We start from the raw sequence: 25,881 nt of genomic DNA on the forward strand, positions 1-25,881 counted from the left end.
TTGTTCACTCACCCCATGTTCAATGTGTCCCTTTGTGCCAGACAACACAGTTCTGACTCCTCTTCCCATCTTCAAACTCTAGCGACTACTACATGCAATTAAAGTCAAAGTGACCATATTTCTAATTGCTAAGGGAACTATTTTCTTCCTCATCCCGTAATCCTGGCAGCCCTTAATATAAGTACTTCAGCTTTCTAGAATATGTTACAAGCTCATCATCAGAATGGGACAATTGATTTATGGGACAATTTACTATCTAATCCATGCTTCTTTACGCAGGTTTAATGCCAAAGATACCTAGGAACACACGGCGCCTGAATCCTGTCTGCCTCACATCTTGTAAGAGCAGAGAATCCCAGTCTAATGTAGACACCTCTCTCTTTCAAAGTCTAGGTATGAGAAGAAATTAGAAAACCCAATTTGGTCTTGGATCCACGAGGTATTCTCCAATTCAGCTTTAAGCTAATTTAGTAATTAAGCTAACATTTTAAATTCTATCACATACCTATGTATATTTTTCAACTGATTCAGAACTTGCAGTGCAAAATGATCATCCCTAAGCCACAATACCAACCAGAAAGTACGACAGTCTGGATTAAGTTAAATAAGTAAGAGATTAAACAAAATGAAATAAAACAGAACAAAAACAAACACACACACACACAACCTTCTTTCCCTCTACTAAATCAAATAGACAGCTAGAGTACTAGGAATTAGGAGAATCTTTAAGCAAAAGTTTTACAATTACTTAAACCTACTTGATCCTAAAACACATTGTGAAACAGCTTACAGAGGCATACAACAAATAAAACACATGTAAACTTAAAGTCCTCTACTTTTCATTGTTGTATAGGAATCTCCTGCTCTGTTTTAGACACCACAATCCTTTCACGCCCATCTGTTTTCACCCTACTGCACCTAGAAGTACTCAACAAAAAAAAGGCTAAGATCCTCAAATAATTTCTATAAGGATACTTTCTATAAAGATCCCTACTAAGTCACCTTCTTTTCCATCAAAGGAACTAATTGCTGACAGCGGTACCAAAAGACACCTGTACTGGAGACCTATGACCAACTTCTGATGTTCAAAACACAAACATTCACACACTCTAACTTTCTATTGGACCACTCTCTTTCCTTCAGATTCTATTATCTAAAACTATTTCCTTGAATTATACTTAATCCACCAAATCACTGCTAAAACTTTTCATCAATGAACTTGCTAAAATAATCTATTTTGTACTTTTGTAGTCACATTAACAAAATCTTTTTTCAACAAAGCAAATCTCAAACCTCCTCTTTCCACTGAGCTATACCAGCCAGGACTTCAAACCTCCTCTTTCCAAACAATGCCCTTTAGTGCTTTAACCTCTTTATACAACTCTGTTACTTACTGAGTTCTAAAGCTACCAGGAAATCTACATGCCCTAGACCGGAGAAGTGTTTCTCCTCTTTGCCTGTATTTGTTCTGTCCCATTTCCTCTGAGTATTCTATTCTTATTACTGCTGGTCTGTCTACCTGATCCCATGCTCTTTCTCCCAATTCTGCTCTTTCTAGTGGATCATACATCCAATCTTCTGGAATCAATGTGATAGCTTTGATGTCCAGCCTTCATGTATTTTTTCAATTGCCAGTTTTTATAAAAGCTACCATTCCGTAAATATTCCAAACATTATCAATGAACCACAACAACTTCTTACTTAACATCAATAGACTTTTAATGTGAAAGGCATTCCCATTTCATCCTACAGAAAGGTAAATCCAAAAATCAAAGTCAGAAGAAAAAAGATTACATACAAAACGTCTGTCGTTTGGTTCATTTTAAAGCATTTATTAGTTCATCTGACATGATGTTAAAACAATGAACTTCAGTTTTAGGTTAGTAAGAGAAAGATAAATTCTCTAATATTAAATGCTATGTATCATTTATTCCTTTCAGATAGCATCCCAATACATACCTCTGAAGAAAATGAGTTTCTTCTGGATGTATCCAAGTAACAGAGAAAGATTCAACATTATTTTATTATTATTTAAAAAAGACTAAAAGGTACCCTATTGACCGCAATAACTCAGTACGCCTAAAGGTATAATAAGAGTTAAGTAAACTGACCATTTACTGAAATTTAAAACTTAGTTAAGAGGCTGTAGTTACCTCTTTTTGTAGATGAAGTTTGAAGCAACTGTTTGGCTTTGAGGGAAGTACGAGGCAAATTTTTCAGCCTTTGCGAAGCTGTTGAAAAATAAGGAACTGTAATATTTGCCTGGAAGAACAAGATAAAGGCTATAGCTTCTGTAAACTTGAATATTTTATACAAACCTGAAAATTTATTAAGAAACAGAAACTATAAGGTGAAAATATATTAGAATCCTAGAAGCAGAGTGATGCTTAGTGCATTAAGTTGGAAAGGAAAGGAGAAGAAAATCTTAGTACAAAGTGTGCATACTTCCAGAAATAGTTTCTTATAGATGAGAAAATCTACAATATGGAAACTCATCAAAATATCAAAGAAAAAACAAACCACCAGCAAACATGCTATAGATGCAAAGAATAGAAAGCTAATTAAGTGAAAGTGATGAACACAAGCACAAAGTATAGAATAAAATAAACGTAGTACTTGTTCAACACAAAAAAGCGGACTTTGGCAAAGCGGTTATTGTTAGATGAACTGTCCTACCAAATGCTAACCCCCATACTCAAAAAGGAGAAGAAAACTCAGAACCAGGCAGATCCTCAAGGGGTCACCATCTAGCGCCTTTCTTATGTTCAACATCATTGTGTTGTAGAAGACAACTCCCTTGTAATTCAGACTTTGGGTAACAAAATATCTGGGCTGTGCACATATGTGTATGGGGTGGGAGGTGTGTGTGTGTGGGCGGGGAGTTGAGGGGTTTGGAGGAGTGAGAGCATCTACTTTTTAAGGTAATCGATGAGGAGTTCTAACCTTTCTTCAAAACTCCTAATCTATTAATTGCAGCAAAACTCTCCAAGCTGGATGTGAGCAGCGGTCGGAGCCATCCACAGTTAAGCTGGCTATGGTTCCAGTGAGCTGATGACTGCCAGACCTACCAGTGCAGGCACCTCTTTAAAATGTCACTCAATCAATTTGAAAGTCAGGCTTTATAACCTCTAAGCTAATAAATATATATACTTATGTTTATGAGAGAGAAAGAGATTCCACAGCAATAAATCTGGCTAAAGTATAAGCAATTATTGGGTTGAGAAAGGGAAACTTAATATATCATCAAAGAGAATTAAAAATTTCTCTCTCATTCTATTGCTTAGCCCCCTATCAATGCTTTCTGATAGTAAACATTTTTAAAAACTAACAACTGTATGAATTCAAATTCTACAGCACTACACAGTAGCTAAATAATGCCAACTTAAATATTGCCAGGCAGACTAGCAAAAACCTCTCCCACCCTAAAAAAATCAATTTTGTAATGCTTTACCTCATATCAATCCCACAGAAATACAGGATGCTATCATTATTTAATATTCTTCATTTACATATTTATTCACACTGGCTTTCAACCATTTATATTTTCATTCATTTACCCATTCATTTATTCATTCTTTCAAATCATTATCTACTTTATTCCTGATGCTATTTTAGGTACAATGGATTCAGTAGCTAACCAGAGACAAAGTTCCCACTTTCATGGAACTAACATTCTAGGAAAGGAGAAACAGATAATAAACACAGTAAAGTATGTATATGGCCTGCCAGATCTTGATACTTGCTATGGAAAAAATGAAGTAGGTAGGAAAGGGGGACAGAAAGTAGGAGACTTAAGTTGCAGTTATAAACAGGGTGAACAGGAAAGACTCCCCTAAATGACATTTGTTGAAGATCTGAAGGAAGAGAGAAAGTGAGTCAGGTAGGTATCTGGGGAAAGCGTTCCAGACAGAAGGAAAAGCTACGGTACAGGCCGGAGAGGGAGAGTCCGCCTACGCTGGAAGAACAGGCATTAGGTCACTGTGACTGCAGTGGAATAAACGAGGACAAAAGGTAACCAACTGTTATGCTGGCAATCCACAACATCTATTAACCGTTAACTTTTTAAAAATGAGGGCTTAATATCAAGTATCATCTTTAATCAACAGTTTTGGAAAGGTTCCATTTAAAATAAATATAATGATTCCAACACATCTTACTTATCCCTCAAGTTTTATGGGTGATGTCACAATGGCATCTATACGCAAGTGCAAACTGGACGATGGTAATTCGAAGACTCAGACTGCAAACAGAGTCAGGCAATATACTCTAAATTTGCCTGATAAAGACAGAATGAAATGAACAATTTTCATTGGATACCACATGGTCATATGTTATCCAAATAAGAACAAAAACTAAATTTTTATCCAAATTATCAATCTTAATTTGATCAGTTTTTAAATACAAAATCACTTTTAAATGTCAAATTATAGTAGTTAAACTGACAGTCTCCAAATCTTTCTAATAAAATTCAATGTGTTAGTTGCTTTGAAATATTTATGGTTTTCCTGGTTCCTCTTTTTTTTTAAAAAAAAGATTTTATTTATTTATTTTTAGAGAGAGTGGAAGGGAGGAAGAAAGGGAGAAAAACATCACTGCATGGTGGCCTCTTGCGTGCTCCCCACAGGGGCCCTGGCCCACAACCCAGGCATGTGCCATGACCGGGAATTGAACTGGCGACCCTTTGGTTCTCAGGCCCGCATTCAATCCACTGAGCCACAAGAGCCAGGGCATGGTTCCTCACTTAATATTTATATAATTTCAAATTAGCAAGGCCCACCGCGAGAAGCAAAGATGGTACATTATTCTCTCACGTTACCATTATTTAGGCTAATGTTTTCCTCTTCAAACCAACTCCAAAAAATCTCTGTATTTCTGTTAAACATGTAACATCAACTTTCAAGTCATTCTAGCTCACAGTTTTCTTCAAGTTCCATTTACTCACCCCTGCAGTTCTATAGATCTATTCTTTCCTTTACATCCCCCTTGTCTCCTAAATACGTAATTCAGACCATCATCACCCTAGTTTTGGATTAGAACAGTGTCTTTTTTGGGTCTTCCTACGTCCAATCCTTTCACTTCGTTCATGTACATCAAGGGAAGGGTGGTAAAAAATGCTGCCCTACACCACACCACCCCCAAGTGCAGGCAATAAGTGGGTATGCTGTCTGTACGAAAATTCAGAAAGAGAAATGAAACAAGCTTGTTTTTTTTTAATCCTCATGTCCCAGCAATAATAACGTCAGATAAAAAGCTCCTCACTGAAGAAAATACTGTAATTTGTTGGCCTACGTTATAAACAACTGCTGCAGGTATGCTTGAGTTTTAATAACACATATGTGGTTTAAAATTAGCACATTTTACTATTTACCCGTTAATAAACAATGCATTTTATATAAAAGATAATTGGGAGAACCCCCAATTATATGGTCTCCCCGACCCAGGTGGATTCAGCTACATGTTTCTTTCAGAAGCGAGCTCACAGCAATTTAAAATCACGCTCACTTCAGCGGAGCACGTGCTCACCCCAGCGGTACAAAAACACATTCCTACACTTAAACAGGTCAGAAATAAACGATGATGGTACGATGAGTACAAAATTAACGCAACAGAATGTTACGTTACTCCAATTCTGTCATTATATGTGATTTTGAGTATACATTTAAATTTTTTCAACTGTGAAGACTTTTAAAAATCATTAGACTTGATTTGCAAAGGAACAAAGACAAACGGTATGGGAATTTCTGGAATTGAGTGTAAAGTGGGATTTTACAAATATTTGCCAAACTTATCCTTATGTAAAAGATCTTTTCTATTTGTATAGTAGTTGCTTCATTAAAAAACAACAACAAACCTTTCAGAATTAAAAATGGAAGACTGTTCTTCAATCAATATGAGTGAAGATAAATTGATAAAATCTGGGTATAGTGTGTGTTGCAAAGATCAATTCTGAAAAAATTACTGACAAATTTTAGAAGCTAAAGCTGTAATATTCACTACTGTAATAGATCAGTATGTAAAAATATTTTTCCACTAAAAAGGATTAATGTAATTAATTTAGAAGTATTATCCCATTATCTTTTGGGGGTACTATATGTTGATTTTATTATTTATTTATTTTTTAATAAAATCTTTTAAAAATATATTTTTAAAGGATTTTATTTATTTTTACAGCAAGGGGAAGGGAAGGAGAGAGAGGGAATGAAACATCAATGTGTGGCTGCCTCTTGTGCCCCACTACCAGGGACACAACCCAGGTGTGTGCTCTGACTGGGAATCAAACCAGTGACCCTTTGGTTCGAAGGCCTGAGCTCAATCCACTGAGCTACACCAGCCAAGGCTTTATTATTTATTTTTTACCGACGCAGTTATAAAACAGAAAGTTCAATAAAAACAGTATTTTCACTGTCTACATTTTTCCTAGCCATCATTATTATAGCTCATCCCATTTATCTAACATATTTTTGTCATATGGGGTGTTGCTAAAAATAATCTTCTCCAGGTGCCAAATACTAAGTAAGCATAAGCCACTACAAATGAACGTTAACTACTGCTAGGTAAAAGGACCCCTTCCCCCACACACCCCAAACATGTCGACTGCTTAGAGTCATCCTTCAATCTGCCTCCCTGTCCACCTCTAATCTTTTCAGTGTTACCGAGTCACAGATTTCTATTTCACTTTTAAAAAGTCCATCCAGATGGCATTACTGCCTGCACTGCTGCCTTTGTTCAGATCATTTCTTGCCTGGATTATGCAACAGGCTTCTAAGTGGTTTCTAGTTGCTCCTCAACTTTAGTCCATTGTCTCCATTGCCGCCGCATTGAATTTTCTGAGAAGTAACACTGATTAAAAGCCTACCATTGTTCCCTATACTTAGAGGAAAACATCTAAACTTTTTAATATGAAAGTTAAAAACTCCCAGAATCTGTCCCCTACCTACATCTCTCATCCTTAAGACTTCATCATTGATCTCACTGTTGGGAAAATTACCTCCTTTCTTCATGTGGCAAGTCATAAAATCCTCCTGAACTGGCTGAGATTATCCCTCAGTATCTTTCCTGAAAACCTCTTCACACCGCTGAATTTAATGCCTCCCTGTTCTCACAGAAGTTCGTGCCCATTACTCCCTGCTACTGAAGGGCTTGGCTGTTCACATTATATGAATAAATGTGAATGGGTGCTTGGAATATAACATACACCCAAAATGAACCTCTGTTAAGTAATTAAGGAATACATAAGTGACTAACAACTATATAAAGTAAGTATTCAAGATCCTCTACAATCAAGGTCTAATCCAGTGGTTCTCAAACTTGAATATGCTCCAGAATCAACTGAGAGACTTTTCTAAAAAAATAGATTCTGGTCCCCATCCCAGATGTATTCGATCAAATTTTCCAGAAGCAAGGGCCAGAAAAACTACATTTATAAAATCGCTTCGAGATTAGACAATTAGTCCAACATCACTACACTGCTTATACTTAAACAGAAGTTCTCAATATACTTCATTCATTCTTATATTAATTAATTGCACAAATTTATCATATTTATTTTATGCTTTATAAGTATGTAAAATTCAAGTACAACCTTCTAGTGTTTTGGTTCCAAGTAAAATTTGGACAAAAATTCTGTCCCCATGAGCTTCTAGCTATTGGTAAAGCTGACAAATGATCCTATCTACCTTTTTTTGGGGGGTATACTCAGTACCCTATATAAAAATGTTCTTCACTTTGGCTAAATGTTAAGCCATGGATAATATGACACTGAATTATTTTGCTCCCTTCTAGCAATTCACAATGAATGAATCATGCTCCAACAAAGACATCCAAGAGTATTTTCCAAGAGGCCGACTCATTAGCAGTTAGGTCAGCATGATGTAATCTGAACACTGATTGGGAGGAAATCAGGAGACTCAGGAAGGGCATAATTTGGCTTGGTTTTGTCACTTTTCTAGTTATATGATGTTGTACGTATAATTTATATGGATCTCTGCTTCCTCTCTATAAAAATAAGAAATGGGCTGTTGTTATGTTCAAATGAGGTAAAAAATGTGAAAATAAACATTTAAAAATACTAACCAAAGTTTGAGTATTATTACTTTTCTTAAACCAGCAGACTGTCTTGGATTTTTCTCTTTTCTTTCCTTATTTCTGAACAAATAATTCCTATATTTTTCTGAAAACTAAACTTTCCACTAACCTGTACTCTAGTAGTCTTAGAAAGTAAGGCACTAGTCTTTTAAAAAACTCTGTCCCTGACAAACATTCCTTCCTTTAGTTGGGGAAACTGAGAAAATGACATGTGTCCATGAACTCTGCAATGCTCTGGTTTTCTTAAACTTTTTAAGTTACTCACATTTACCAAATATAAAAGTCAGAAATCAACAATAGGTATCAAAATGAAAATATACAAGAACTCTCATAATATTCATATTTTAATGCCAGCATCCACAATAATGCAGCCACAGAAAGTATGCATATAAAAATAGTGATTGGCAGAATAACAAGGCAAAAGAAGTGGTCCCTCAGGTGGAAGAAACAGCACCCTTGCAAAGTTAGGTTCATGCAGACCAGCAAGTAAGAACCAAAGCTTTATCACTCAAGAGCTGGAAAAACAAGTACTTAAAACAAAATGCAAAATCTATTACACCAACTATACAAAAAATAAAAACTACTAATTCATGTATAAAGTGTATAAAACTTGCTATTATATTTGTACATAATTATTTATAAAAATAAAAAGGCTATTATGAAAACAGCATATAACACATACACACTAATAAAAAGAACACATATATATATACATTTTTATGTATCAAAGATATGCATAAAATTTTAAGAAATATAGACAGCAATTTTTTTAAAGGTGGCACCCTACTTTCTCTTCTGCCTGTAAATCAATCAAATATTGAAATACACCATTATGAAACTGCATACATATTTAAACACTTAAAAGTAAATTAGTGATTATGCATCCCTATATTTTTTCCTTAATTATCAACTTTTGGGGAGAAAAGGAAAACATTCGCCTACAGTAAAAATTTCTAGGGAATTAGCAAGTGATTATTCAGTGGTAATTCTATCACTAGAGACAGAGAGTAATTATCATAGAGTTTAAGATGTAGTCAATGTATTTTTCCATTATTAACATTTTTATCCTAGTTATCATCCTTTTCTTTTTTCTTCTATTTTTGTGAAGAATTGTTTTTCATTTTCATAAAGCTCTGAGCTGCTAGAGCAGTTCAAATAAAGAGTGTGTGTGAGGGCACAGGCAACAACCCTGAGTAAAGAGTTGGTAGCAACGATGGAATAAGATAAGGGACACAGATGTAGCTGGTTTTATCACAGAGCTGGGAAGCTGTTTGAAGATAACTGTGTAAAGTTTTGAGAAATTCAAAATTTAACAATTCAAATACAGTATAAAAGCACCTTTGAAAGTCAAATACACACGATGTTTTGGATTATCTGTGTACAGGGTATAAAAGTGAGTTTTATTACTTAATCTTCTCAATGATATAAAATGTTCTGTTGTATTAACACTGTGGATCGTTTTTTGTTTCAGGCAAATATACAAGGAGAGGAAACAAAACAGAAACAGGATTTCTTGCGTCAAATTAACTTAATTTGCAAGTTTAGAGGCACAAAACCTATCACCATTGTAGGGATAAGAGTACAAATTGCACCTTCACTTTCATTTTTAAACTTTTTGTGAATTCCTGTTTTATTTATCATTTCATTTGAGTGTCATAATGGCACTCTTAATTACACAGTTCACAAGACCTAGAACACTAAGTTTAAAATTTAATTTGGTACAAAGACATGTTTTTGTACATGTCTTTGTACCAAATAAACGAGGTATACAAATCTCTGGGTAACAATTTTCCGCAGTGCCTTACATTTTAGAGTTTATCTTAGAACAAAGCAGAAATAGTATTTCTGGATAACTTTTATGTCTTAGTACTAAACCATGGATGTGACAGCTCTCAAGTTGGACTTAGGCCCTTGAGCAGAATCAACACGGGTTTGAATCCTAGCTTGCCACTTAAAAGCTGTTAAGATCATAGATAAATTATTTAACTATTCAAAGCATCACCTTCCTAATTTGTATACGTGTTACTAATTGGACCCACTTCATAAAACCGGTCTGAGGGTTAAATAGGATTATGCATGTCCTGTACAGCACAGTGAAAGTTTTTGTAATATAAATGATATCATATGCAATTGGTAAATAAGAAAGTTTATCAACATTTTCACAAAAGTCCTTTGGGTTCAAATGTACTTTTTCTGGGCTTGTTGATTTTTGAGCCACCAATTAACAGCAGCTTAATACACAAAAAGTCAGCTAAACACAACAGAACCAAGGAAGAGTACAAGGGAATTAAAAAAGAATTGAATGCTTTCAAAGTTGTATTACTCGATGAACAACTTATGAATGAAAAGACAGTCAACAATGTCCTGTTTGTATCTTCTTCCTCACAGCTTTGAGGAAATGAAGAAGCAAATCCCAGCAAACACTGACAGTAGCATGCCACCAAGGAACTGAACGCATCAGACAACGGGACTGATGACGTGAGCTGTGGGACGCAAGGCATGAACACTGGGCACTTCTAAGATTGTAGAAATAACTGTGACAGTTTGTTTAAAACTGGGTTCACTACTATCCGAGGTACAAGCAACACTTTTTATAAAGTGTTTCATTCTTTTTAAATCACCTTGTACAGTCAGTACACAGTGCCCATCTACTCTCGCACCACTTCTTGGCTCCGTTTGGCCACTCCTTCTTAGGAGTTCTTTCTGCATTGTTTTCTTTGATCTCTTTTTATGTTGCATACGTCTCCTTAATTCAACAATCTCAACCCTCCCTTTCCATCAAGTCACCTTCAACTATTTTTACAAGTGAAGTTTACATTTGTTGGAGTATTTATTCATTAAGAATTTAAATGCTTTCAATTGTGCTAGTATTTTTATAGGACTATTGTTGTCTTTATTAACGCTCTAGTAAGAAAGCTGCTTGGGTTTTAAGTGGTCTGTTCTAGAACTATCGTGTCCCCCTGCCCCGGCAAATCCTGTCATTTATGATGGGCTTTATTGCAGAATGTGAGGTTTTTAAGGAATATACAGGGTCTGGCACAAATAATGCCCCTTTTTATTGCAAAATCATAAATATCTAATTCTATACCATAGCAATATCACATTCAAGCACACCATATGACATTTTAGGTGAAATGTTCAAATTAAAACTATAAATTATTACACCCATATTATTACCCTACCAACCACACTCAAGCAGGTGTTACTTCTGCCAGACCCTGTATATTTATATATTAAATAGCTAGACTTTGCTTATTTTAAATCTGAGGAGGAAGTTTCACACAGTATAAGTATTGATATAACTGGGTATCTAGGGACAACTTTTAAATTATAATATAGCCATTGATCATCTTATAGCAAGTAATGGTCACTACATTTTACTAAATAGTTTAATATAGCTATTGAGCACAAAATTAGTACCTATAACACGAGAGCTACTTACTGGCTGAAGCCTGAGGTTGCATGCGAGGTATTCCTCCATTTGGCACTTGAAAATTCGAGTCACTTCTGCTGCTTTTCACTGAGTCAACTTGTATATTAGATGTTCGGGACAGGTTTGGAAGACTGCGTCTTAGTTTTTCTGTGACAACAGAATTTTAGTTAAAAAAGGTCTTTTTTCAGATGGAAAAAGAAAACTATTAATCAGCATTCAAAAATGAAATTATTTAAGCATTCTGTATATGTTAGAAGAGGTAACAGGAAGTACACATCTTATAACAATACACAGGTCAACCCAGATTCTGTAAGTGAATGGAATAAGAGAATCTTTGAAATGAACTAGAAATTATTAATTTAAATAAAAAATTTATATACAGGTCACTTCACAAGAAGAACAAAGCAAAGCTAACAAAATCATGTAAAATTAAATTCACTTTCTCCTTTACTTTTGTATTGATTCACCATTAATAAAATGATAAATATGATAAACTAAATATATATAAACTAAAATGATAAACTAATAAACTAAATTAAAATGATAAACTATAATCTTGATCTACCTATCTGAAAACCTTGGTAAAAACTGTTACTTTCATACTGAACTATGGAGCAAAACTTTTCCCAGGAACATTCCGACTACCTTCATTTTTCACACTGCTTGTCTGTAAATCCGTGGGGTGGCCTTGGAGTGAAAGGCGAGGCTGCTGTAGGCGGCTGATCATAGGCTGCGGGGACACTCTACTATACTCTATTCCCCGAGCAGGAGATCGGGAACGAGGTGAATTTCTGGGTGACTGCTTGGGTGATGGTCGAGGTGAATTGCGTGGTGATGGTGAAAACCTGTTAACAGCAGGGTATACCGCATGATGCATATTGTCATCTTCATCATCTAAACTCTGTGCATCAAGTTCCTGATCACTAAAAGTACCCCGTCTTGTAGAATTGCAAGATGAACCAGAACTGCGCCGAGATGTGGTGGCTGCATATTCTTGCCGAAGACCTGACGATAATGAATGTGTAATTTTATTTCTTCAGTTATATTTGTAAACATTCAAATATTTTTAAGGTTTAAAAACAAAAGATTATCACCGAGAAATTAAAATAGAGTATAAAGTAAAACTCTCCACTTGAATCACCTTAGACATCTTCCCCCAAGGATGCATAAATCACATCTAAAAAGTTATTTTTAAAATGAAATTTTATAAATCTTTGCCTAATTTCAGCATTTCTTCTTGAACCTGAAATCTATATTACAAACAGAACCATACATTTAAAAATAATTCTACTCCTAAAAACAGTAATCCAAATTTGAGATTAACATTAAAGGAAGCAATTACTGTTCAGCCAGGAAAGAATATACAGTGAGTAAATAAACTCCACAGATACCAAATCCTTGGGTTAACTGTACACAAGAAGCTGATGAAGGAAACTTCTATCCTACCCTCAGGAATTCAGTGTTTGGGCATAAATGAAATTTCTATTGCTTCATAACCCAAGAGACTTCAATAAAATGAACTTAAATTCTAAGCCATCAAATACAAATTTTCAAAGGAGTCCCTTATGTATCCTGATACCTCCAGAACACCCTAGCCACCTTAGAAGCCCATTAAATAATATAAAAACTTCTAGAGTAAAAACAATTGTTGACACATATTAAATGAGAAAAAAATTACAACTTGAAAAAAAATTTTAGATATTTTACATAGAATTCAGATAAAGTTTTTAGATAGAATTTAGATATTTTGAGCAAGTCCTGCTATTAGCATTGTAGTCTAAAAGGTCTGTTAGAACAGGATTCCAACTTGTAAATTACATATTCACACAACAGTCCCTCCTTATCCACAGTTCCACATTTTGTGGTTTCAGTTAATCGCAGTGAACTACGGTCTGAAAATATTAAATGAAAAATTCCATAAAGAAACGATTCATAAGTTTTAAATTGTATGTAGTTCAAAGCAGCATGATAAAAATATTACACCATTCCTCCCCAGTCCTGCCTGGGATGTGAATCATCCCTTTGTCCAGTGTTTATGCTGTATATATGGTACCACAAGATATTCTGTGTGTGTGTGAGAGAGACCACATTCACATAACTTTTATTACAGTCTACTGCTGTAACTGCTCCATTTTATTACTAATCTCTCACTGTGCCTAATTTATAAATTAAACTTTGTCATAGGAATGTATGTATAGGAAAAAAACATAGCATATGTATAGTATCAGGCATCCACAGGGGGTCTTGGAAAGCACCCCCGCTGAAAGTGGGATTGAGGGGGAACTACTGTGTAAGGAAAGTGCCATCAATATGGTTCTCTAAAGCAGTGAGTGACAAGCACACAGGCAATCAGATTTCCAGGGCCCACCTAGCCCTTTAGTCACGTCTGGGGACCACTATAGTAACCACCAAGTTACTTAGCGTCTTACAATAGCAAACATGGCACTGAAATCAACCAACAAAAGACAACAGACAAGTGAAAAGAGCTCTTTAAAAAAGAAAAACCCAAGTCCCAATGAAGGTCCTCCACTAACAAGGGGAGCCTAAGTCAGTCATAGTCCCTATGGGATTGTGTGTTTCTCATCCTGGAAACAAGGAGGCTTAACCAGGCGACAGTCCAAATCTGTAATTTCCCATTTCTATTACCAAAACACTGGAGAAACGACGTCGTAAAAAGGAAAATCATTCTCTTAAAAAAACTGCTGTTTTCTAGGAGAAATCACACACATTTTTGGTATCCTTTTTTAATTCACCAGGAAAATAAATATTTGTGCATGCAGATGGCTTAGAAAGGGATATTAAAGCAAGGCTAAAATTTCTTTTATTTGTTACTAAAGCACAATTTGAAAGTTACAGCAAATGGTTGCATTTCTAACAAAATACCGGGGGTGTGGGGATGCCCCAAAGAAAGAACCGGTGAGCTGACCCTAAGCTACAGTCCGGCAGCGCCCTTTATTCTCCTCTCACGTCCATGACGAGGACTAGCCCTCACTGGCCGACACGCCACAGACTGAGTGCGGTGTTGTACGAAATTAGAGAAGGAGAAAGTTACATGTTATTAGCTTCTAGTGCTAAAGATAAATAGAGCAAGCATCAAGTTTCCCTATCTTTCTAAAGGAAGTTGTGTGAAAGTGGGAAATGAATCAGCAGAGTAAGAAACATTCTGCAGTTTCCTAATAAATGTTATAACTTGACACGACTTACTATATTTACATAAAAGGGTCTAAAAGTTTCTGAACTGAACTACAGCAATGCTCCATTACCCTCAGTCTGCTGTGAAATGTGTGCTTCGAGGATCTTTTTATTATAAAGGTTAAAGGGATAGCTTTAGAGATATTGCTTATTTTACAGTGAAGCCCATGGCACCCACGATAAAATGTATAGTACAGAATAATATAATAACCACTATCTTACATTCAGATGAGAGCCAGGGCATCCATGAACCCCTGAAATAGTATGAAATACTGTGTGCTTATATACATTTTGAGAATGATAGGGGACATAATTTTTATTGGATTTTTAAAGGTGTCTGTGACCTAAAAAGATGCAAGGACCACTTTGCAAAGCAACATCACATGCTTTATTTAATTTAAAGCCACGAAGCCAAAGTTCTCATAAAGGTCTTTTTTATGTTCTATACCATACATTCTAAGGGAGGTGACATTTGTCCCAAGGGAGTTAAGATTGGTTCTGAGGATGTGAAGAAATCTTAGATACCATAATGCACAGGCGGCAAACACAAGGCCTGTGGGCCGAATCCGGCCCTCCACCTTGTTTCATCTGGCCCAGCACCTTGTTTCTACCCGGCAGCAGCGCCGAGCTCTCACTCAACTGTTAAGGAGTAGTTACATTTATACAGTCCTAAAATTACATTTGGCCCTGTGAAACGGGACCATTTGGCCCATATGCCTTCAAAGCTGATGTGGCCTCTGGTGAAAATGAGTTTGACACCCTGCCATAATAGATTGTGTTCCTCATAGTATATAAAGAGACAGAAAGTATATTTGTGGTATTAATATTTCATAAGGAGGGAGATGGAAAACAAAGGGTAAAATTATCTAAAAAGGCACCTTGGTGGGGCAACAATGAAAACAAGGCTGAGAAACACGGGTCTACATTAAGAAAACCCGGAGTAACACAGTACTAACTGCACCAGTGAGGTCCAGTGCAGAGTGACACGCGGGCGTGACTGCCAGTCAGGAAGCAGAGGGAAGCCTGCCTGCCCTCGCTCTTCACATAGCAAACTGCTCCATATAAAATGAGCTCCGGAAACAAGTTAATGAACAAGTCAGTCCATGTGTTGAATAAGCCTCTAAAATTTCAACATTTCTATTCTTTCTACACTCTTATTTTTCAACACTTTAAGACATATTTAATACCCGCAACAAAATCACGTTGTATGAAAGGCCTCAACTTTAGCAATGAAAATACTTACTTTCTTCCTGCATCCGAGCTAGAATCTGCACATCAGTTACATCGTTTAGCTTATAATTGGATCCAATTGAATCTTCATCTAATTCTGAAGCACTTAACTCACTGTCTATAGAGGATTGAGGACTGAGTGGAGGATTTCTGTCTGATGAACTTTTCAAATTACCTTAAAAAAGAAAAAAAATTCAAATTTGGTGAAACAAAAACTGAGTAAACAGAATAAAACCGAATAAACTGTTATAGTTAACTGGATATTGTATCTTTTGATTCAGTTCATTATTATTCTGCTTTGCTTATAAAATTCCCAGATACTGAATAAAAATTGACCTTATTTAGAATAAAGAGGGCTATGAAGATTCCTAAATATATTATGGCATAAGCACAAAACATTTTCCTTTAACCATAACTTTCTATCCTCTTATAAAACAGTTAAGCTTTCAACACAGTTCCTGGTAAGTAGTTTTCAATAATACATGTTAGAGGACTTGAACTTTTGCAAGAGAGCCAATGATACTGCTCTATAAATAGATTAATTTATGATGTGGTGTTTTCTCCTTCCAAATTCATAGTCATTAGCCAGTGCCGTCATCTTTTTCCCTGAATGAATAAACTATTTTTCCTAAACCAAAGTACTATAATTTGAGGAAAATCAGGATTCCTTAGAAAGTTAGAACCAAACCAAAAAAAGAACACTAGTTCATTTCTCTTCCATTACGCCATGTTTACAAAAATCCTTGGGCAAACCAGTAATAGTGATCCAAGCAATTCTCGGAAATTTAGGAGTGACGCACAAAGATGAGGTGAAGAAAATGACTACGTAAAAAAAGTATTTTATCATTCTAAGCCAAAAGGGGGACAGAAGACAGGCCAGAGGAATAAAAGATATACATATCCGAAAGAGTCTAACTTGTTTCTAAGGAAATGCTTTCATCAGATCAACTTCTAGTGGAGAACAGTAAAATCAGAACAGTGTCACTACTATTTCTAATACTAATTTATTTGAAATGCTTGTTTTCCAGAATTTTTCACTATAAGCTCCAACATGAAGGCACGTAAGAGCAAGAATATGAAATAGTTAATGTTCATATTATCAAGAAGATAATAGGAATAGCAAAGTCGGGCTCGAACAGTGCCTGAATAAAATTATTTATATTAAACAAACATAGCAGATTAAACTTTTCAGTATGACAGTCATGGGCGAAATATGTAGCATGTAACAACCTATGTGCAAAGCAAACAACAGGGTCAACGAAGTCATCAGTCTAGGGAGCACTCAGCTCAGAATGTGAGATGGTTAACAATACTTTAATTCTTAAGGAAGTTACAATAACTAGCCGTAACAATGGTAGCAATAAGAGTAACTGAATGAGTGAATTCTAACAAACAATAAGCCAAAGAGTAACAGCTCAGTGGCAGAACCAAAACAGAACATTCTTTCCCCAATTTATAGCAATGTATCCCTCCCATTTCATTTAGAGCTCCAAACACTCTTTCAACACATTTACACAGAGCCTTATACTGTTATTTAAGTGCAATATCAAAATTAAAATCCTATAAAAAAGTTTTTAACGCTGTAGCTTATTTATAGCCCAAGCAAGTTATTTAAAGCATTTATTGGTTAAAATAATCAAGCTTGGGATCCCACTTAATGAAGCCAGCTTTAAAAACTTTGAAGTACATGCTAAAGAAAACTTCATGGATGTAAACTGGCTTATGTGTATCCCTGTGTATGGTATCTGGTGCCAAGCAGCTCCTCAATGATACTTCCTCTAATCAGTGAGAAGTTTCACAAATAAAATAACTTCAACTACAGATGAGTAAGGTATTTTCTGAGGTAGGGCAGTGAGTTAAAAACCAGTCTTTAATCACTCTATTTCACTCTCCTCTTACCTGAATTTCCAGGAAGTATTAGCTGTTTGACTATAGGAGGTCGCACTGGGGTTGAGGACGGAGAATTGAAACCACTGCTGTACGGGCTACTTGCATTTGGACTGTAAGGGCTTGTGTAACTCATGGAGTTGAAGGGATTATTGTATAAGTTCTGCCTCTTGAGAGCTGCATTAATGAGAAGGGGAAATCAAATTTAGTAACTGAGAAAAAGTTAAAATTTTATTACAAAAATTTTCCTATTAGAAAGTTCATTAAGTAATGATCTATCTCAATACAAACATTCTTATAGTTGTGGGGGGACATGTATTACATTAATAATTCCAACAAAGTATTTTCATTATCTTAAATTGTGTTATGCAAGTAAAACAGTAGTCGCACCAAACAACAAAAGAATATCTTAGGAAGAATATCTCCTCAACAAATTATTAACCACTGAGTGAATTTACTTGTATCTTATTGGAAAGCTAATTCCAACTGAATCAACCCCAAACTGGCCTTTAAAAATAAAATTAATGTAAAAGCATATTTGTATTTTCTCATTTTTCTATAACAAACTGTATTGCTTAAAAAAAAACCTATGAAACAATGAGTTTTAAAAAATAACATTTTCAAAGCTTGACTTTTTGAAAAATAAAAAGCAATATTAACTATTCGGCTAGGTTAATATCAAAACATGTGAGAATTAACTCTCTTTTTTTTTTTAAAGTACCTCCCCCCCACCATTTTCCAGCCTAAGAAGGATATTTCTGCCAACAAGAGAAAAAACAGTGCTATGCATATAAAATAGAAACAGTACAAAAACATGGCAAGATATCAAGTGTAATTATATGCAAGAAACATTAATACTTAAAATAGTATTTCTTTCTTCTACCCTATTCTAAAATCCGCAGTTTATTCAGTATTTCTGACCACCAGCAAAGCACTGTGTAGAAACAGACAAAGGTACCACGGAGCTTTTTCTCAAGAGGCTTATAGCCAACGGGTGGAGGCAGAAAGAAACCATAATCTCAAGACAAAATGAAATTAGTATTATAATAAAGGTGCACAGGTCTGTGGAAATTAGGAGAAAAGAGTAAGTTATCACAACTGAGAGAAACTAGGTAAGTTTTTTGGGAAGGAAAGGCACAGCAGCAGTCTTGAGAGAATAAGTAATAATTTAATCCGGGACTGAAAGGGGGGAAAGTCCGTGCTTTCGTCTGTCTGTGTTTATAACATGCACAGAAGCCACGACCTGAAAATGCACAGGATGCTCAGGGAGCAAGAAGAGTAGCCTCGAGAGGTAAAGCGCTCGGTGAGGGACAACGCAGGAAAGCCCAGCGGGCGCCGGGTTACGGACAGCCCAGACACTACGCTCAGGAGCCTGGATTTTCCTTAATAGCAGCGATAATGCCATCAGTGACTTCGGAGCAAGAATGACATGATACAATTACTTTAGGGGAAAAATTAATGGAAATTTTGATGTTGGCCAGATTACACTGAACTAGGCAGTATGCATGACAAAGTAAGAAAAAGAAAGGATAGACATTAAAAATTGGAAAGGATTACTAAAGGAAAAAAGTGAGGTGACTCGGAAGTTCCTGGTTTGAAAACCGGCAGAATAGTGCTTTTGGGAGGAACACATGTTTTCTGTTTATTGGACGGTGCAGGAAGTTAAACATAGTGTTACACACTCACTAGGAGACAGCACACCACATTTTATACATGTTTAGGATGTAGTATGTGGGAAGATCTCAGAAATATCAACCTGAGCAGAAATGGGGCTGCTAACTTCTCACTGTCTCTTTACTCCTCGATCTCCTTTGAAACTCATTCTCTTTTACTCGGTTACTTATTCAATCGCTAGCGTTTCAAGTCTCCAGCCCTTTCATCTTCTCACTCGGTATACCATGTTCTTTTCCCGGAGAAATTTCAGTCATTCCCACAACATTAGTTATTATCTATGCGCCCAACACTGCCTTCACTATTTGTGTCTCAGTCCTAAGCATTCCCGAGCTCCAGCTCCACATATGCTGCCCAGTCAGCCTCCCCCGTGGGTGTGGCAAGTGTGCCCCAGAGCCAACATGTCCCCATCCAAACTCACAACTTTCCCACTCGAATTCTCCTCCAAGGTCCCTGTTCCAAAATAACACTCATCCCGTCACACAGCCAGAAACCTAGAAATCACTGTTGATACTTTATTTTCCCTCATTTCCTCACATTTGGTTCATTCCTCTTTACTCCCACATATTTTCATCTCCACTACCACCCTTTCACACCAACACACGCCACCCAGCTATCATCATCCATCGCCCTTGAGAGCATTCCACGTTCACTTTCAGCCCTCTCCAGTCTACTCTGGATACAGTAGCTAAGCAAGACTTTATCAAAATGCAGATCTTGTCTTCCCACCTCCACACGCCACATCCTTAAATTAAACCCTATGATGGGTTTTACAGTAAAGTCCAAAGTCTTTAAGTGGCCTATAAGGCCTTGCAGAGTCTGGCTTCTACATCTTTCTCACCTTATCTCACACTGCTTCCTTCCTTACTCTTCTCCAGCCACCTTGGCTCGCCCTAGTTCCTCAAGTGTGCCACCTCCCTCCCACATACCCACCACAGCCTCCTACGGGGTCTCTGCACATGCTGCCTTCTACCTGGAACTCCCTAATACTCTTTCACCTTTCTCCTTAGCCCATTACATTTTTCTCAATCTTTAGGATTCAGGTTAAACATCACTTCCTGAGGTAAAATTCCTATTTCTAAAAGCACTGTATACTGTTCTTTTATTATAGATCGCCAGTTAAAATGATTATTTGTATTTCCATTTCCCCTACGAGATGATAAACTCCATGAATGCAGACACAGTGTTTTTACCCATCACGTGTCCTCCATCCTTTCCCCAAAGCCTGATCCATTAACAGGCTCTCAATAAATAGTAACTGAATATATCCAGGAATGAATAAGATTAATTTGAATACACATGATACTAAGTACCACATGGATGGATGAAATCATCGAAACAGACAGAAGTGGGGCAAAAAAACAGACCTGGGGAACCCTCAACTTAAAAAGACGGCCAGATGGGTAGGAGTAGGAGGAACACAAACTAATGGGTACAGTATTTTCGAATGGGATAATGAAAAAGTCCTGGAGACGGAATGTGCGTCACAGCACTGAACTGTGTATTTAAAAACGGTTAGAGCAGAAAATCCTACGTTGCGTAAATTTTACCACGCATGCGCACACACACAAAGGGGGCAGAAGGAAGAATTCAAAGACGACTGAAAAGACAACAGCAGGGAGGGTAGCAGAAGATAAAAGAGATAATGCACTACCGTAAAAAGCAAGAGAAGAACATCATAGGAACAAGTGCTCGAGCACTGCAGAGAAGCTGAGTGTGATGGAGCAGAAACTGTTCTGCCGAGAAGCTTTCTCTGCCTTATCAACACATACGTTTAAAAAACAACCTCTCCTCCAACTCGGGAAAAGGGGGCTTAGGACTACCAAGTTCAAATTTGAAATAGTCAAGTTATTTTGCCTTTAAATATACATTATATTCATAGCTACAGCTCTGTATCTATAGCTGTATTATACTCATTATGTTCATAGCTACAATTATACATACAGAGCTGTAGCTATGAATACAATGTGCATATATGGCTATAAAATCTAGACATTGTTAAACAGATCCAATATGTGCTTACATCTAATTTTGGTTCAAGAGCAACTGCTTCTCATATAGTCCTACTATCTTTAATACCCTTTATAATAAAACAAAAAGCCACTCACTCAAATTGCTATTTTTGAGGTGCAACAACTTTGGTTTTCTCCTCTAAGTCCAACTTGTTAATTACCAACTGCTAATAGTTCCCATTTCTTGGGATGTTTTAAACCAGGAATTGGTGAACTATACACCTGTGAGCCAAATCCAGCCCACCACCCGTTTCTGTAAATGAAGACCCACTGGGACACTGCCACACCTGTTCATGTAGGTGGTATCTACGGCTGTTCCCGTGCAATGGGGCAAAGGTGGGCAACCCACAAAGCCTCAACTATTTACCATCTGGCCCTTTACAAAAACAGTTGGCCAACCCCTGTTTTATATGTTTATTTATCTGTTTATTGTCTGCTTCCTCTATTAGAATGTCAGTTCTAGGAAGTAAGGGACTTTTTGACCTATTCTATTCATTACTATTGCTTCAGAGTTAAGAACAATACCCATTAGCACATGGTAGGTTATGAACATATACTTTTGAATAATAAAAAATTTTAATTAAATTGTAAAATGTATTCACATTATTTCTAAGTACTGGGAAATTTTTCCTAAAAATATTTTAAATAAATGTCTAAATAATATCATTTCACTGAAACGTTAGAAATTTTCCAGTTATTTCCAATTGTGAAATACTAGCTTGTCTACTAGCCTGCCTACATATTTCTAAAAATCTCTTGTGAATGTAATTTAAATCAAGCTCCAGGATGTAATTCTAAAAACATTTGATATCCAGGCAAAAACATTTAAAAAAGTACACAAAGGCTATTGCTTTTTACAAATGGATTCTCTACACAGGTGAAAAGACTTCACTGTCAATACTGGCTCCGAAGCTCTGTAATCATATCCTAGATGTTATTCCCATATAATAGCCATTACTCCCTACGACCAACTGCACTTATGCCCATGTAACTGTTTAGTCTCCCCTTTGCCTCCCGCGACCGTTGTCAGCGCATTATTTCGATATGACACCAAAATAAGAGACACAAAGCAAAGAACCCAAAAAACTATTTAGCATTAGCAATCACGCAGCAGTCCTTTGCTACGAGAGCACTCCAGAGGACAGTAACATTCTCAAGAGACAGAGAAACTCTAAGAAAGAGTCAGTAACACTTTTCCTACATTTCTACCCACACAGGCACGCTACATGAAATGCCATAAATAGTCACGGGCGCATTCTGCCAGCTTTGAGACTACTATAAACAAAAGAGCATAAAAGCAATTTAAACTTAAAATGCCAAGGTAAAAGCGAAAAAAAAAAAAGGAAAACATAACAAGGAAAGGAGATGAATACATTTACTAAGCACCTGCTATGAGTCAGAAAAACATGCTAGGCTCTTTCACAAACATTATCATTTAACCCTTAAGACAACCTTACAAGGTTCTTTATTCTTATGAGAAAACCTAAGTAATGTGCAGTCACAAAGTAATTACCTGCTAGAATGAGAACAAAGTCTTTGGGGTTCTCAACTTGTATCTTTCTACCACATCAGAACTCCCACAAGGGTGGTGAGATAATTTTAGATAATACCAGACAAATATTTTTTAAATAGTTAATTTTAACTTGTATTTGGAAAAAAAAACCCTATCACATACAATCCATTATTTCATGAATATTATTCTTTAAAATGAGGCTAAATAAAAATGGGATTGAAAAAAGTGAAGTAAACAGCAGAGCAAGGTTATGTGCATATGGCAAAAACGCACAACAGGGTTTGAAAATCATCACCAAGCAAAGCACTGCCTTCCTAAAAACGTCTTCAACATATATGGGGGGGGCGTTAAATTAAAGAAAGCAAAGAGATGAATTTACAAGTAAAATGATAGACATACCTGACATGGTTTGATCAAGTTTGTGGATGAGAGACTTTTTAGCACACTCGACGTCAGGACTTGGGTAATCCAAAACTTGCCTGCACCAAACTAATGGGCTAACCGATTTCTGCGTTGGTGTAAGTTTTTTCTTTGGTGATGAATATAGCCTAGAAGAAAAACAAAAACGAAAGGGTAACATTCATTATTAAGGACAAGGTTAAAGGAGAGGGATCCTTTTGAATAGATTTAAACAGAGGAGGGGAGTAAAAATAACAGAGTATGTTTTAAAATCACCCACATTTACTCTGTGCACTTTCACCATCACTACAAACCCATATTACATGAACCCAAGCGAGGCCACCTGTCCAATCCAAAAATGGGCCTTATTTTTCTCTTTTACTCTTTACAGAAACTATGAGGAAACATCTATCTTTAAAGCAGTTTATTCTATTTTCAATAGTACTTAATTAACTTCCTAATATAACCATATCACTGAGACTTGTCTAGGAGGCAGAATGGAAAAGATAAATATGTTGCTTTCTATTTCCCAGTTCTCTTCCTACCACAAACCACACAAAAATCTACCATTAGTAATTCATTTCTTTTAGTTAAGCAGTACCCATACTGTAGCTCTCTTTTCAAACAGTATTTTAGAGAAAAGCAACACTTTAGGTCCTTAATATGAATGGATTTATGAAATTACATCACTCAAAGGAAAGAAGGGACGGTAGTTTATAAATAAACTCCTGGGTAAGGTATGCAAAAAAGAAAAAGAACAGAAGGGAAGGGTGGGGTGTAGTTAAATTTTCTACTTCATAATTTTCCCTCAAATTAGTTCCTGTTATGTCAATTGGCATTAATTTATCTCAAATGTGACTCCATACGAAAAATGTGAAGTAACTTGAATTCTAACCAGAGTGGTTTTTAACTTAAGACACTTTTTAAGTAGAATTAAGTAAACAAAATTATGCGTTGATATATCTACATACTTAAATGTCTCAATAAAGCAAGGAGTCAATTACTTCACATTCTACATTGATCAGGTTAGGACAATAAAATGAAGTGTATTCTGGAATAAACATAGCTCTACAGTACTGGGATTGACAAAAAGTTTACAAAGGCAATAGGTACATTTACCATCTCTTTGCTCTTCTCCCCTACCTATAACTTAAGTCTGTCACTCATATCAATTATTTAACTCTGATCAAGATCATCAACACTAATAGGGGAAAGTGATCATTCTCTAGTCAACAATCCGTATTCAATCTGGACAAAAATAATGAGATAGAATCCCGATTTATGAAATAACTTATTAACTCAAAATGGAAATGAAACCAATGGGTTTCATTCTACTAGTTCCAGCTTAAGTACTGCAAATGTCTCGTAAGAAATCTCTGCCTGAGCATGCCAGCTTTCATGCATAATATCACACACTGATATTCTATGTTAGCAAGTATCTAGCAAGTAAAGTCTATACATGAATGGCAAACATTCATAAAACCACTTTATGATATTACCCCTATTCTTAACTTTTCCCTGCACTACTGGTTTCACACGATTCACCCACAGGCCTCACATGTACCTATTAGTACATTCCTCTACTATTAGTAATAAAACTCATTTAAAAAAGTGCAAGCAGCATGAGTGAGCCTCAAAAAACATGCTCAGTGAAAAGAAGCCAGACACGAAAGAACACATTCTATATGATTCCATTTACATAAATGTCTACAAAAGACATTCTGCATGGAGCAGACAGTAGATGAGTTGCTGCTTAGGAGTGACGGTAGGAATGGGGATGAGGTTTCTTCTTAGGGTGATATAAATGTTCTAAAAATTACATGGTAGTGATAATTGTGGTAAGTGTCTTGGCTATAAATATACTAAATTCACTGAATTACACAATGACTTTTATGGTACACAGGTACGGGTAAATTTTATAGTATGTAAATTATTTCCTGTTAAAGCTACTTACAGAAAAGTTGTAAGGTACTTTTAGCATCTCTAAAAATACAGAAACTACTATAAACTAAATAAACTGAACATCAATAATTTAAAATCAATTAAACTAAAATACCATCATCTCTCCTATACCCCATACTAGCTTTCCTGTTTTTGCCAATGGCACTGTAATTCTTTCAGTTAAAAACTTAAGAGTAATTTTGGATTCCTCCATTTTTTTAATTTCCTATCCTCACCAAAAAATTCTGAAAACAAGTCCTGCTGCTCCTACCCACATGTATAAACTACCTTCTCCGCCCACCGCCCCCCAATTCCTAGTATTGTATTTACTCCCCTAACTAGCAACAGAGAATGCTCCTTCCTGCCATAAAGTTGGGGGCACCTCTTTCATCCCCAGAGTGATGAAGAGGGGAGACTGATTCAATAATCCCCGGGATATGCCAACTATCTCCTGTCACTCTAGCCTCTTATTTCAGTGCCCTATCGCCATCCCCAGGTAAAGCTGGAGAGTTATGGCC

General features: G+C 36.2%; 1 protein-coding gene across 2 annotated transcripts in view; it reads right to left on the minus strand.

The window, feature by feature from the left end:
- Positions 1–25,881, minus strand: part of SLAIN2 (SLAIN motif family member 2) — a 71,353-nt gene that overhangs the window by 17,667 nt on the left and 27,805 nt on the right. The window contains exons 2-7 of one of the 2 annotated variants that reach the window (XM_024573613.4): positions 23,423–23,571; positions 17,840–18,004; positions 15,954–16,115; positions 12,164–12,523; positions 11,528–11,665; positions 2,154–2,231 (exon numbers count right to left, since the gene is read on the minus strand). In XM_024573613.4, the coding sequence (XP_024429381.2) occupies positions 2,154–2,231; positions 11,528–11,665; positions 12,164–12,523; positions 15,954–16,115; positions 17,840–18,004; positions 23,423–23,571 (1,052 nt within the window). The remainder of the gene's footprint in view (positions 1–2,153; positions 2,232–11,527; positions 11,666–12,163; positions 12,524–15,953; positions 16,116–17,839; positions 18,005–23,422; positions 23,572–25,881) is intronic. The other variant, XM_024573614.3, reaches the window with a different exon arrangement.

The sequence above is a fragment of the Desmodus rotundus genome, chromosome 4, assembly GCF_022682495.2.
Source record: "Desmodus rotundus isolate HL8 chromosome 4, HLdesRot8A.1, whole genome shotgun sequence".
Taxonomy (NCBI): Eukaryota; Metazoa; Chordata; class Mammalia; order Chiroptera; family Phyllostomidae; genus Desmodus; species Desmodus rotundus.